The sequence below is a fragment of the Phyllobates terribilis genome, unplaced genomic scaffold, assembly GCF_046119375.1.
Source record: "Phyllobates terribilis strain yellow unplaced genomic scaffold, ASM4611937v1 Scaffold_1__5_contigs__length_1240528914, whole genome shotgun sequence".
Taxonomy (NCBI): Eukaryota; Metazoa; Chordata; class Amphibia; order Anura; family Dendrobatidae; genus Phyllobates; species Phyllobates terribilis.
The window spans coordinates 1,209,474,291-1,209,488,023 of record NW_027362761.1 but is presented as its reverse complement, the minus strand read 5'-3'; the positions used below and the strand labels follow the sequence as shown (position 1 = coordinate 1,209,488,023).

The 13,733-nt window shown below is 60.8% G+C and overlaps 1 protein-coding gene across 2 annotated transcripts in view; it reads right to left on the bottom strand.

Moving 5' to 3' along the window:
- The window catches only part of EXOC6B (exocyst complex component 6B), a 267,701-nt gene extending 255,305 nt beyond the window's left edge, over positions 1 to 12,396 (bottom strand). For both annotated transcript variants that reach the window (XM_073649495.1, XM_073649503.1), the window contains exon 1: positions 12,241 to 12,396. In XM_073649495.1, coding sequence (XP_073505596.1) covers positions 12,241 to 12,392 — 152 coding nt within the window. In that variant the 5' untranslated portion in view covers positions 12,393 to 12,396. The remainder of the gene's footprint in view (positions 1 to 12,240) is intronic.
- Positions 12,397 to 13,733: the final 1,337 nt, after the last annotated feature.

Below are 13,733 nucleotides of genomic sequence, written 5' to 3'. Positions count from 1 at the left end.
CCACCAGGTAATGGCAAAAAAGCTTTATACCAGGAGATGGCGCCATAGAGGACAACTGTGCAGGAGGGAAACAGCTGTGACTGTTCAAGGAATTAGGAGCCAGCAGTGCTAGGGGTGGCACAGAGTGAGGCTCCGCGCGCGCGCCAGCAGTGCTAGGGGTGGCACAGAGTGAGGCTCCGCGCGCGCGCCAGCAGTGCTAGGGGTGGCACAGAGTCAGGCTCCACGCGACAGCCAGCAGTGCTAAGGGTGGCACAGAGTCAGGCTCCACGCGACAGCCAGCAGTGCTAAGGGTGGCACAGAGTCAGGCTCCACGCGACAGCCAGCAGTGCTAAGGGTGGCACAGAGTCAGGCTCCACGCGACAGCCAGCAGTGCTAAGGGTGGCACAGTCAGGCTCCACGCGCCAGCCAGCAGTGCTAGGGGTGGCACGGAGTCAGGCTCCACGCGCCAGCCAGCAGTGCTAGGGGTGGCACGGAGTCAGGCTCCACGCGCCAGCCAGCAGTGCTAGGGGTGGCACGGAGTCAGGCTCCACGCGCCAGCCAGCAGTGCTAGGGGTGGCACGGAGTCAGGCTCCACGCGCCAGCCAGCAGTGCTAGGGGTGGCACGGAGTCAGGCTCCACGCGCCAGCCAGCAGTGCTAGGGGTGGCACGGAGTCAGGCTCCACGCGCCAGCCAGCAGTGCTAGGGGTGGCACGGAGTCAGGCTCCACGCGCCAGCCAGCAGTGCTAGGGGTGGCACGGAGTCAGGCTCCACGCGCCAGCCAGCAGTGCTAGGGGTGGCACAGAGTCAGGCTCCACGCGCCAGCCAGCAGTGCTAGGGGTGGCACAGAGTCAGGCTCCACGCGCCAGCCAGCAGTGCTAGGGGTGGCACAGAGTCAGGCTCCGCGCGCCAGCCAGCAGTGCTAGGGGTGGCACAGAGTCAGGCTCCGCGCGCCAGCCAGCAGTGCTAGGGGTGGCACAGAGTCAGGCTCCGCGCGCCAGCCAGCAGTGCTAGGGGTGGCACAGAGTCAGGCTCCGCGCGCCAGCCAGCAGTGCTAGGGGTGGCACAGAGTCAGGCTCCGCGCGCCAGCCAGCAGGGCTAGGGGTGGCACAGAGTCAGGCTCCGCGCGCCAGCCAGCAGTGCTAGGGGTGGCACAGAGTCAGGCTCCGCGCGCCAGCCAGCAGTGCTAGGGGTGGCACAGAGTCAGGCTCCGCGCGCCAGCCAGCAGTGCTAGGGGTGGCACAGAGTCAGGCTCCGCGCGCCAGCCAGCAGTGCTAGGGGTGGCACAGAGTCAGGCTCCGCGCGCCAGCCAGCAGTGCTAGGGGTGGCACAGAGTCAGGCTCCGCGCGCCAGCCAGCAGTGCTAGGGGTGGCACAGAGTCAGGCTCCGCGCGCCAGCCAGCAGTGCTAGGGGTGGCACAGAGTCAGGCTCCGCGCGCCAGCAGTGCTAGGGGTGGCACAGAGTCAGGCTCCGCGCGCCAGCAGTGCTAGGGGTGGCACAGAGTCAGGCTCCGCGCGCCAGCAGTGCTAGGGGTGGCACAGAGTCAGGCTCCGCGCGCCAGCAGTGCTAGGGGTGGCACAGAGTCAGGCTCCGCGCGCCAGCAGTGCTAGGGGTGGCACAGAGTCAGGCTCCGCGCGCCAGCAGTGCTAGGGGTGGCACAGAGTCAGGCTCCGCGCGCCAGCAGTGCTAGGGGTGGCACAGAGTCAGGCTCCGCGCGCCAGCAGTGCTAGGGGTGGCACAGAGTCAGGCTCCGCGCGCCAGCAGTGCTAGGGGTGGCACAGAGTCAGGCTCCGCGCGCCAGCAGTGCTAGGGGTGGCACAGAGTCAGGCTCCGCGCGCCAGCAGTGCTAGGGGTGGCACAGAGTCAGGCTCCGCGCGCCAGCAGTGCTAGGGGTGGCACAGAGTCAGGCTCCGCGCGCCAGCAGTGCTAGGGGTGGCACAGAGTCAGGCTCCGCACGCCAGCAGTGCTAGGGGTGGCACAGAGTCAGGCTCCGCACGCCAGCAGTGCTAGGGGTGGCACAGAGTCAGGCTCCGCACGCCAGCAGTGCTAGGGGCGGCACAGAGTCAGGCTCCGCGCGCCAGCAGTGCTAGGGGCGGCACAGAGTCAGGCTCCACGCGCCAGCAGTGCTAGGGGCGGCACAGAGTCAGGCTCCACCACCAGCAGTGCTAGGGGCGGCACAGAGTCAGGCTCCACCACCAGCAGTGCTAGGGGGGGGCACAGAGTCAGGCTCCACCACCAGCAGTGCTAGGGGGGGGCACAGAGTCAGGCTCCACCACCAGCAGTGCTAGGGGGGGGGGCACAGAGTCAGGCTCCACCACCAGCAGTGCTAGGGGGGGGGCACAGAGTCAGGCTCCACCACCAGCAGTGCTAGGGGGGGGGCACAGAGTCAGGTTCCACCACCAGCAGTGCTGGGGGGGGCACAGAGTCAGGCTCCACCACCAGCAGTGCTAGGGGGGGGCACAGAGTCAGGCTCCACCACCAGCAGTGCTAGGGGGGGGCACAGAGTCAGGCTCCACCACCAGCAGTGCTAGGGGGGGGCACAGAGTCAGGCTCCACCACCAGCAGTGCTAGGGGGGGGCACAGAGTCAGGCTCCACCACCAGCAGTGCTAGGGGGGGGCACAGAGTCAGGCTCCACCACCAGCAGTGCTAGGGGGGGGCACAGAGTCAGGCTCCGCGCGCCAGCAGTGCTGGGGGGGGGGGCACAGAGTCAGGCTCCACGCGCCAGCAGTGCTAGGGGGGGCACAGAGTCAGGCTCCACCACCAGCAGTGCTAGGGGGGGCACAGAGTCAGGCTCCACCACCAGCAGTGCTAGGGGGGGGCACAGAGTCAGGCTCCACCACCAGGAGTGCTAGGGGGAGCACAGCATCAGGCCCCATGGCAAGCAGCGCCAGAGGGGCAAAGAGTTAGGCTCCACCGCGAGCAATGTTGCAGGGGTAAAGAGTTAGGCTCCGCCATGAGAGAGAGACTGATTCTGCTGTGACTACTGGGGAAAGTCAATAAAGCACAACCTTCAGTCCTGAATGACCAGTCACTTTTGAGCAATTTTACAAATGCCGTGATTTAAAATGATTATCCACTCTCTCTATATCAGGGGTGGGGAACCTTCGGCAGCCTCCTAGGAGCAGCAATGTTTGGGCCGCTGGCCCTTTAATTCTTCACTAGCTTTCACTACAGACCACCGCAGCTTTTGCAATGCTGAAATACATCCTGACGCCCTTTGAATGCGCCGCCTCAGTGCCTCCTATGCGCTGGTGCCCGCACAGCCGCCTCAGTGCCTCCTATGCGGTGGTGCCCGCACAGCCGCCTCAGTGCCTCCTATGCGGTGGTGCCCGCACAGCCGCCTCAGTGCCTCTTATGCGGTGGTGCCCGCACAGCCGCCTCAGTGTCTCCTATGCGGTGGTGCCCGCACAGCCGCCTCAGTGTCTCCTATGCGGTGGTGCCCGCACAGCCGCCTCAGTGTCTCCTATGCGGTGGTGCCCGCACAGCCGCCTCAGTGTCTCCTATGCGGTGGTGCCCGCACAGCCGCCTCAGTGCCTCCTATGCGGTGGTGTCCGCACAGCCGCCTCAGTGCCTCCTATGCGGTGGTGCCCGCACAGCCGCCTCAGTGCCTCCTATGCGGTGGTGCCCGCACAGCCGCCTCAGTGCCTCCTATGCGGTGGTGCCCGCACAGCCGCCTCAGTGCCTCCTATGCGGTGGTGCCCGCACAGCCGCCTCAGTGCCTCCTATGCGGTGGTGCCCGCACAGCCGCCTCAGTGCCTCCTATGCGGTGGTGCCCGCACAGCCGCCTCAGTGCCTCCTATGCGGTGGTGCCCGCACAGCCGCCTCAGTGCCTCCTATGCGGTGGTGCCCGCACAGCCGCCTCAGTGCCTCCTATGCGGTGGTGCCCGCACAGCCGCCTCAGTGCCTCCTATGCGGTGGTGCCCGCACCGCCGCCTCAGTGTCTCCTATGCGGTGGTGCCCGCACCGCCGCCTCAGTGCCTCCTATGCGGTGGTGCCCGCACAGCCGCCTCAGTGCCTCCTATGCGGTGGTGCCCGCACAGCCGCCTCAGTGCCTCCTATGCGGTGGTGCCCGCACAGCCGCCTCAGTGCCTCCTATGCGGTGGTGCCTGCACAGCCGCCTCAGTGCCTCCTATGCGGTGGTGCCTGCACAGTCGCCTCAGTGCCTCCTATGCGGTGGTGCCTGCACAGCCGCCTCAGTGCCTCCTATGCGGTGGTGCCTGCACAGCCGCCTCAGTGCCTCCTATGCGGTGGTGCCTGCACAGCCGCCTCAGTGCCTCCTATGCGGTGGTGCCTGCACAGCCGCCTCAGTGCCTCCTATGCGGTGGTGCCCGCACAGCCGCCTCAGTGCCTCCTATGCGGTGGTGCCCGCACAGCCGCCTCAGTGCCTCCTATGCGGTGGTGCCCGCACAGCCGCCTCAGTGCCTCCTATGCGGTGGTGCCCGCACAGCCGCCTCAGTGCCTCCTATGCGGTGGTGCCCGCACAGCCGCCTCAGTGCCTCCTATGCGGTGGTGCCCGCACAGCCGCCTCAGTGCCTCCTATGCGGTGGTGCCCGCACAGCCGCCTCAGTGCCTCCTATGCGGTGGTGCCCGCACAGCCGCCTCAGTGCCTCCTATGCGGTGGTGCCCGCACAGCCGCCTCAGTGCCTCCTATGCGGTGGTGCCCGCACAGCCGCCTCAGTGCCTCCTATGCGGTGGTGCCCGCACAGCCGCCTCAGTGTCTCCTATGCGGTGGTGCCCGCACAGCCGCCTCAGTGTCTCCTATGCGGTGGTGCCCGCACAGCCGCCTCAGTGTCTCCTATGCGGTGGTGCCCGCACAGCCGCCTCAGTGTCTTCTATGCGGTGGTGCCCGCACAGCCGCCTCAGTGTCTTCTATGCGGTGGTGCCTGCACAGCCGCCTCAGTGTCTCCTATGCGGTGGTGCCTGCACAGCCGCCTCAGTGTCTCCTATGCGGTGGTGCCTGCACAGCCGCCTCAGTGTCTCCTATGCGGTGGTGCCTGCACAGCCGCCTCAGTGTCTCCTATGCGGTGGTGCCTGCACAGCCGTCTCAGTGTCTCCTATGCGGTGGTGCCTGCACAGCCGTCTCAGTGTCTCCTATGCGGTGGTGCCTGCACAGCCGTCTCAGTGTCTCCTATGCAGTGCCTGCACAGCCGTCTCAGTGTCTCCTATGCGATGCATGCACAGCCATCTCAGTGTCTCCTATGCGATGCATGCACAGCCGTCTCAGTGTCTCCTATGCGATGCATGCACAGCCGTCTCAGTGTCTCCTATGCGGTGGTGCCTGCACAGCCGCCTCAGTGTCTCCTATGCGGTGGTGCCTGCACAGCCGCCTCAGTGCCTCCTATGCGGTGGTGCCCGCACAGCCGCCTCAGTGCCTCCTATGCGGTGGTGCCCGCACAGCCGCCTCAGTGCCTCCTATGCGGTGGTGCCCGCACAGCCGCCTCAGTGCCTCCTATGCGGTGGTGCCCGCACAGCCGCCTCAGTGCCTCCTATGCGGTGGTGCCTGCACAGCCGCCTCAGTGCCTCCTATGCGGTGGTGCCTGCACAGCCGCCTCAGTGCCTCCTATGCGGTGGTGCCCGCACAGCCGCCTCAGTGTCTCCTATGCGGTGGTGCCCGCACAGCCGCCTCAGTGTCTCCTATGCGGTGGTGCCTGCACAGCCGCCTCAGTGTCTTCTATGCGGTGGTGCCGGCACAGCCGCCTCAGTGTCTCCTATGCGTTGGTGCCGGCACAGCCGCCTCAGTGTCTCCTATGCGGTGGTGCCTGCACAGCCGCCTCAGTGTCTCCTATGCGGTGGTGCCTGCACAGCCGCCTCAGTGTCTCCTATGCGGTGGTGCCTGCACAGCCGCCTCAGTGTCTCCTATGCGGTGGTGCCTGCACAGCCGCCTCAGTGTCTCCTATGCGGTGGTGCCTGCACAGCCGCCTCAGTGTCTCCTATGCGGTGGTGCCTGCACAGCCGTCTCAGTGTCTCCTATGCGGTGGTGCCTGCACAGCCGCCTCAGTGTCTCCTATGCGGTGGTGCCTGCACAGCCGTCTCAGTGTCTCCTATGCGGTGGTGCCTGCACAGCCGCCTCAGTGTCTCCTATGCGGTGGTGCCTGCACAGCCGCCTCAGTGTCTCCTATGCGGTGGTGCCTGCACAGCCGCCTCAGTGTCTCCTATGCGGTGGTGCCTGCACAGCCGCCTCAGTGTCTCCTATGCGGTGGTGCCTGCACAGCCGCCTCAGTGTCTCCTATGCGGTGGTGCCTGCACAGCCGTCTCAGTGTCTCCTATGCGGTGGTGCCTGCACAGCCGTCTCAGTGTCTCCTATGCGATGCATGCACAGCCGTCTAAGTGTCTCCTATGCGATGCATGCACAGCCGTCTCAGTGTCTCCTATGCGATGCATGCACAGCCGTCTCAGTGTCTCCTATGCGATGCATGCACAGCCGTCTCAGTGTCTCCTATGCGATGCATGCACAGCCGTCTCAGTGTCTCCTATGCGATGCATGCACAGCCGTCTCAGTGTCTCCTATGCGATGCATGCACAGGGCTGTTGAGTCGGTAAGCCAAACCTCCGACTCCTCAATTTCCATGACACGGATTCCGACTCCACAACTTAGACTCCGACTCCCTCATACACGGCTCATGTTTAAGTGATGAATTTACTGTAGCACCGATTCATCTCAGCTAAAAGTCTAGACCCTTAGATCAGGAATAGGACAGACATTTATAGGACACTTCATAACCTTCCCAAATTCTTATGAAAAAATATTCCCCACAAACCTCATTGAATTACTGTACCCAATTTATTATATATTTTAGGAGTCGGTCCATTTTATACCAACTCCTCCAAAATGGGCTCCAACTCCACAGCCCTGGTATAAACAAAAGCCCCGGCGTCACCTATGCGACGCACACAGCAGCCCCGGCGTCACCTATGCGACGCACACAGCAGCCCCGGCGTCACCTATGCGACGCACACAGCAGCCCCGGCGTCACCTATGCGACGCACACAGCAGCCCCGGCGTCACCTATGCGACGCACACAGCAGCCCCGGCGTCACCTATGCGACGCACACAGCAGCCCCGGCGTCACCTATGCGACGCACACAGCAGCCCCGGCGTCACCTATGCGACGCACACAGCAGCCCCGGCGTCACCTATGCGACGCACACAGCAGCCCCGGCGTCACCTATGCGACGCACACAGCAGCCCCGGCGTCACCTATGCGACGCACACAGCAGCCCCGGCGTCACCTATGCGACGCACACAGCAGCCCCGGCGTCACCTATGCGACGCACACAGCAGCCCCGGCGTCACCTATGCGACGCACACAGCAGCCCCGGCGTCACCTATGCGACGCACACAGCAGCCCCGGCGTCACCTATGCGACGCACACAGCAGCCTCGGCGTCACCTATGCGACGCACACAGCAGCCCCGGCGTCACCTATGCGACGCACACAGCAGCCCCGGCGTCACCTATGCGACGCACACAGCAGCCCCGGCGTCACCTATGCGACGCACACAGCAGCCTCGGCGTCACCTATGCGACGCACACAGCAGCCTCGGCGTCACCTATGTGATACACCGCAGACCTCTGAATTTCCCCCCTTGAGGAGACCTGAAGTGTAATCTACATCTGTTTCGACAACTTTCTGCTGCGACATCTTTATAAAAGTTATCACAAAGAGTCGACTTCAGACTGACGCAAAACTGGAGAAGCAGTTACAAATAATACCAACATCAACCCCACCTGACATCACTGATGAGAAGGAGCCGACGCCACCACATGAGGGAGAGGTCATTTAATGTTTCACCACACACAGAAGGGTCATTTATTAGGCAATCGTTTTAGACGGCCGCGAATGTTGTTATAAATATCCAACTGTCCCCGGCAGAAGAAGTGTTCCCCCCCGGCTCTACAGTCATAGCTGTCACAACATCAGTGTCAGATCAGTGGAGGCGAGGCACCAGCGCCTCCGTCAATCAGCTCTACCAGCTGGATGTGATCAGCTGTAGAGCACAGCTCCACCATCTGTACAGTGGCCGCAGCCAGGTACTGCACATCCGCTACTACACTACTGAACGGAGTGGAGGCGAGGCCGATATACAGATGATAGCGTGCTGCTGCGCATCTCCGCACATCCAGCCGCACCTCCACTGCCTGATACTGATTATCCTCCACCCGGAGGAATGGGGGAAAAGTAACAGGACGGACACACGAGTGCTGCCCGGGAACTCAGACACAAGAGCGGCGAAACAAGGGCAGAACATGTCACAGCCATACATAACCTCTAACCACTCATCCTGGAGGACTACAACTCCCAGCAGGGGACAAACCACCAGTCATCTCCCCGGCCGGCAGCTGTCTCTCCTTAGTCGGGATATTAAAGACTGACCGTCACTTCCAAACAAAAACAAGGTGCAAGCTAAGAGTGATCACTATCTGCCAGGGGCTGTCTCTCTCTCGCTGTCTCTCTCTCTCTCTTTCCTGTCAGGGGGCAGTCTCTCTCTCTCTCTCTTTCCAGTCGGGGGGCTGTCTCTCTCTCTCTCTTTCCAGTCGGGGGGCTGTCTCTCTCTCTCTCTTTCCAGTCGGGGGGCTGTCTCTCTCTCTCTCTTTCCAGTCGGGGGGCTGTCTCTCTCTCTCTCTTTCCAGTCGGGGGGCTGTCTCTCTCTCTCTCTTTCCAGTCGGGGGGCTGTCTCTCTCTCTCTCTTTCCAGTCGGGGGGCTGTCTCTCTCTCTCTCTTTCCAGTCGGGGGGCTGTCTCTCTCTCTCTCTTTCCAGTCGGGGGGCTGTCTCTCTCTCTCTCTTTCCAGTCGGGGGGCTGTCTCTCTCTCTCTCTTTCCAGTCGGGGGGCTGTCTCTCTCTCTCTCTTTCCAGTCGGGGGGCTGTCTTTCTCTCTCTCTTTCCAGTCGGGGGGCTGTCTCTCTCTCTCTCTTTCCAGTCGGGGGGCTGTCTCTCTCTCTCTCTTTCCAGTCGGGGGGCTGTCTCTCTCTCTCTCTTTCCAGTCGGGGGGCTGTCTCTCTCTCTCTCTTTCCAGTCGGGGGGCTGTCTCTCTCTCTCTCTTTCCAGTCGGGGGGCTGTCTCTCTCTCTCTCTTTCCAGTCGGGGGGCTGTCTCTCTCTCTCTCTTTCCAGTCGGGGGGCTGTCTCTCTCTCTCTCTTTCCAGTCGGGGGGCTGTCTCTCTCTCTCTCTTTCCAGTCGGGGGGCTGTCTCTCTCTCTCTCTTTCCAGTCGGGGGGCTGTCTCTCTCTCTCTCTTTCCAGTCGGGGGGCTGTCTCTCTCTCTCTCTTTCCAGTCGGGGGGCTGTCTCTCTCTCTCTCTTTCCAGTCGGGGGGCTGTCTCTCTCTCTCTCTTTCCAGTCGGGGGGCTGTCTCTCTCTCTCTCTTTCCAGTCGGGGGGCTGTCTCTCTCTCTCTCTTTCCAGTCGGGGGGCTGTCTCTCTCTCTCTCTTTCCAGTCGGGGGGCTGTCTCTCTCTCTCTCTTTCCAGTCGGGGGGCTGTCTCTCTCTCTCTTTCCAGTCGGGGGGCTGTCTCTCTCTCTCTTTCCAGTCGGGGGGCTGTCTCTCTCTCTCTTTCCAGTCGGGGGGCTGTCTCTCTCTCTCTTTCCAGTCGGGGGGCTGTCTCTCTCTCTCTTTCCAGTCGGGGGGCTGTCTCTCTCTCTCTCTTTCCTGTCGGGGGGCTGTCTCTCTCTCTCTCTTTCCTGTCGGGGGGCTGTCTCTCTCTCTCTCTTTCCTGTCGGGGGGCTGTCTCTCTCTCTTTCCTGTCGGGGGGCTGTCTCTCTCTCTTTCCTGTCGGGGGGCTGTCTCTCTCTCTTTCCTGTCAGGGGCTGTCTCTCTCTCTTTCCTGTCAGGGGCTGTCTCTCTCTCTTTCCTGTCAGGGGCTGTCTCTCTCTCTTTCCTGTCAGGGGCTGTCTCTCTCTCTTTCCTGTCAGGGGCTGTCTCTCTCTCTTTCCTGTCAGGGGCTGTCTCTCTCTCTTTCCTGTCAGGGGCTGTCTCTCTCTCTTTCCTGTCAGGGGCTGTCTCTCTCTTTCCTGTCAGGGGCTGTCTCTCTCTTTCATGTCAGGGGCTGTCTCTCTCTCTCTTTCCGGTCAGGTGCTGTCTCGCTCTTTCTTGTCAGTGGGGCCGTCTCTCTCTCTCCTGTCAGGGGCTGTCTCTCTCTTTCCTGTCAGAGGGGCCGTCTCTCTCTCTCTCTTTCCTGTCAGGGGGGCTGTCTCTCTCTCTCTCTTTCCTGTCAGGGGGGCTGTCTCTCTCTCTCTCTTTCCTGTCAGGGGGGCTGTCTCTCTCTCTCTCTCTTTCCTGTCAGGGGGGCTGTCTCTCTCTCTATTTCCTGTCAGGGGGGCTGTCTCTCTCTCTCTTTCCTGTCAGGGGGGCCGTCTCTCTCTCTCTCTTTCCTGTCAGGGGGGCTGTCTCTCTCTCTCTCTTTCCAGTCGGGGGGCTGTCTCTCTCTCTCTCTTTCCAGTCGGGGGGCTGTCTCTCTCTCTCTCTTTCCAGTCGGGGGGCTGTCTCTCTCTCTCTCTTTCCAGTCGGGGGGCTGTCTCTCTCTCTCTCTTTCCAGTCGGGGGGCTGTCTCTCTCTCTCTCTTTCCAGTCGGGGGGCTGTCTCTCTCTCTCTCTTTCCAGTCGGGGGGCTGTCTCTCTCTCTCTCTTTCCAGTCGGGGGGCTGTCTCTCTCTCTCTCTTTCCAGTCGGGGGGCTGTCTCTCTCTCTCTCTTTCCAGTCGGGGGGCTGTCTCTCTCTCTCTCTTTCCAGTCGGGGGGCTGTCTCTCTCTCTCTCTTTCCAGTCGGGGGGCTGTCTCTCTCTCTCTCTTTCCAGTCGGGGGGCTGTCTCTCTCTCTCTCTCTTTCCAGTCGGGGGGCTGTCTCTCTCTCTCTCTTTCCAGTCGGGGGGCTGTCTCTCTCTCTCTCTTTCCAGTCGGGGGGCTGTCTCTCTCTCTCTCTTTCCAGTCGGGGGGCTGTCTCTCTCTCTCTCTTTCCAGTCGGGGGGCTGTCTCTCTCTCTCTCTTTCCAGTCGGGGGGCTGTCTCTCTCTCTCTTTCCAGTCGGGGGGCTGTCTCTCTCTCTCTTTCCAGTCGGGGGGCTGTCTCTCTCTCTCTTTCCAGTCGGGGGGCTGTCTCTCTCTCTCTTTCCAGTCGGGGGGCTGTCTCTCTCTCTCTTTCCAGTCGGGGGGCTGTCTCTCTCTCTCTTTCCAGTCGGGGGGCTGTCTCTCTCTCTCTTTCCAGTCGGGGGGCTGTCTCTCTCTCTCTTTCCAGTCGGGGGGCTGTCTCTCTCTCTCTTTCCAGTCGGGGGGCTGTCTCTCTCTCTCTTTCCAGTCGGGGGGCTGTCTCTCTCTCTCTTTCCTGTCGGGGGGCTGTCTCTCTCTCTTTCCTGTCGGGGGGCTGTCTCTCTCTCTTTCCTGTCAGGGGCTGTCTCTCTCTCTTTCCTGTCAGGGGCTGTCTCTCTCTCTTTCCTGTCAGGGGCTGTCTCTCTCTCTTTCCTGTCAGGGGCTGTCTCTCTCTCTTTCCTGTCAGGGGCTGTCTCTCTCTCTTTCCTGTCAGGGGCTGTCTCTCTCTCTTTCCTGTCAGGGGCTGTCTCTCTCTCTTTCCTGTCAGGGGCTGTCTCTCTCTCTTTCCTGTCAGGGGCTGTCTCTCTCTTTCCTGTCAGGGGCTGTCTCTCTCTTTCATGTCAGGGGCTGTCTCGCTCTTTCTTGTCAGTGGGGCCGTCTCTCTCTCTCCTGTCAGGGGCTGTCTCTCTCTTTCTTGTCAGGGGGGCCGTCTCTCTCTCTCTCTTTCCTGTCAGAGGGGCCGTCTCTCTCTCTCTCTTTCCTGTCAGGGGGGCTGTCTCTCTCTCTCTCTTTCCTGTCAGGGGGGCTGTCTCTCTCTCTCTCTCTTTCCTGTCAGGGGGGCTGTCTCTCTCTCTCTCTCTTTCCTGTCAGGGGGGCTGTCTCTCTCTCTCTTTCCTGTCAGGGGGGCTGTCTCTCTCTCTCTCTTTCCTGTCAGGGGGGCCGTCTCTCTCTCTCTTTCCTGTCAGGGGGGCTGTCTCTCTCTCTCTCTGTCTCTTTCCTGTCAGGGGGGGCCGTCTCTCTCTCTCTTTCCTGTCAGGGGGGCCGTCTCTCTCTCTCTCTTTCCTGTCAGGGGGGCTGTCTCTCTCTCTCTCTTTACTGTCAGGGGGGGCTGTCTCTCTCTCTCTTTCCTGTCAGGGGGGCTGTCTCTCTCTCTCTTTCCTGTCAGGAGCTGTCTCTCTCTCTCTCTTTCCTGTCTGGAGCTGTCTCTGTCTCTCTCCTGTCAGACGCTGTCTCTTTCTCTCTCCGGCACTCACCGCAGTGTGGGGCCGATACAGGCAGTCTCGGTGCTCTCGATCTCCCGCAGGATTCGCTCATGTTCCGCCGCTGTCTCCAGCTCCGCCATGTCTGGGACTAACGGCCCCGCCCTCTCAGCGACGTCACCGCGCAGCACGTGCGCTGACGTCATCAGGTCACAGGCGCGCTGTTTCCTGGGAGATGAAGTCTCTGCAGTGAGACAGAGCAGCGGTATCACACAGGATTACATACACGGCTCAGCAGTATCACACAGGATTAGATACACGACTCAGCAGTATCACACAGGATTACATACACGGCTCAGCAGTATCACACAGGATTACATACACGGCTCAGCAGTATCACACAGGATTACATACACGGCTCAGCAGTATCACACAGGATTAGATACACGACTCAGCAGTATCACACAGGATTAGATACACGGCTCAGCAGTATCACACAGGATTAGATACACGGCTCAGCAGTATCACACAGGATTACATACACGGCTCAGCAGTATCACACAGGATTAGATACACGGCTCAGCAGTATCACACAGGATTAGATACACGGCTCAGCAGTATCACACAGGATTACATACACGACTCAGCAGTATCACACAGGATTACATACACGGCTCAGCAGTATCACACAGGATTACATACACGGCTCAGCAGTATCACACAGGATTACATACACGGCTCAGCGGTATCACACAGGATTAGATACACGACTCAGCAGTATCACACAGGATTAGATACACGGCTCAGCAGTATCACACAGGATTAGATACACGGCTCAGCAGTATCACACAGGATTAGATACACGGCTCAGCAGTATCACACAAGATTAGATACAGGGCTCAGCAGTATCACACAGGATTACATACACGGCTCAGCAGTATCACACAGGATTAGATACACGGCTCAGCAGTATCACACAGGATTAGATACACGGCTCAGCAGTATCACACAGGATTACATACACGGCTCAGCAGTATCACACAGGATTACATACACGGCTCAGCAGTATCACACAGGATTAGATACACGGCTCAGCAGTATCACACAGGATTACATACACGGCTCAGCGGTATCACACAGGATTAGATACACGACTCAGCAGTATCACACAGGATTAGATACGCGGCTCAGCAGTATCACACAGGATTAGATACACGGCTCAGCAGTATCACACAAGATTAGATACACGGCTCAGCAGTATCACACAAGATTAGATACACGGCTCAGCAGTATCACACAGGATTAGATACACGGCTCAGCAGTATCACACAAGATTAGATACACGGCTCAGCGGTATCACACAGGATTAGATACACGACTCAGCGGTATCACACAGGATTAGATACGCGGCTCAGCGGTATCACACAGGATTACATACACGGCTCAGCAGTATCACACAGGATTACATACACGGCTCAGCAGTATCACACAGGATTACATGCACGGCTCAGCGGTATCACACAGGATTAGATACACGGCTCAGCGGT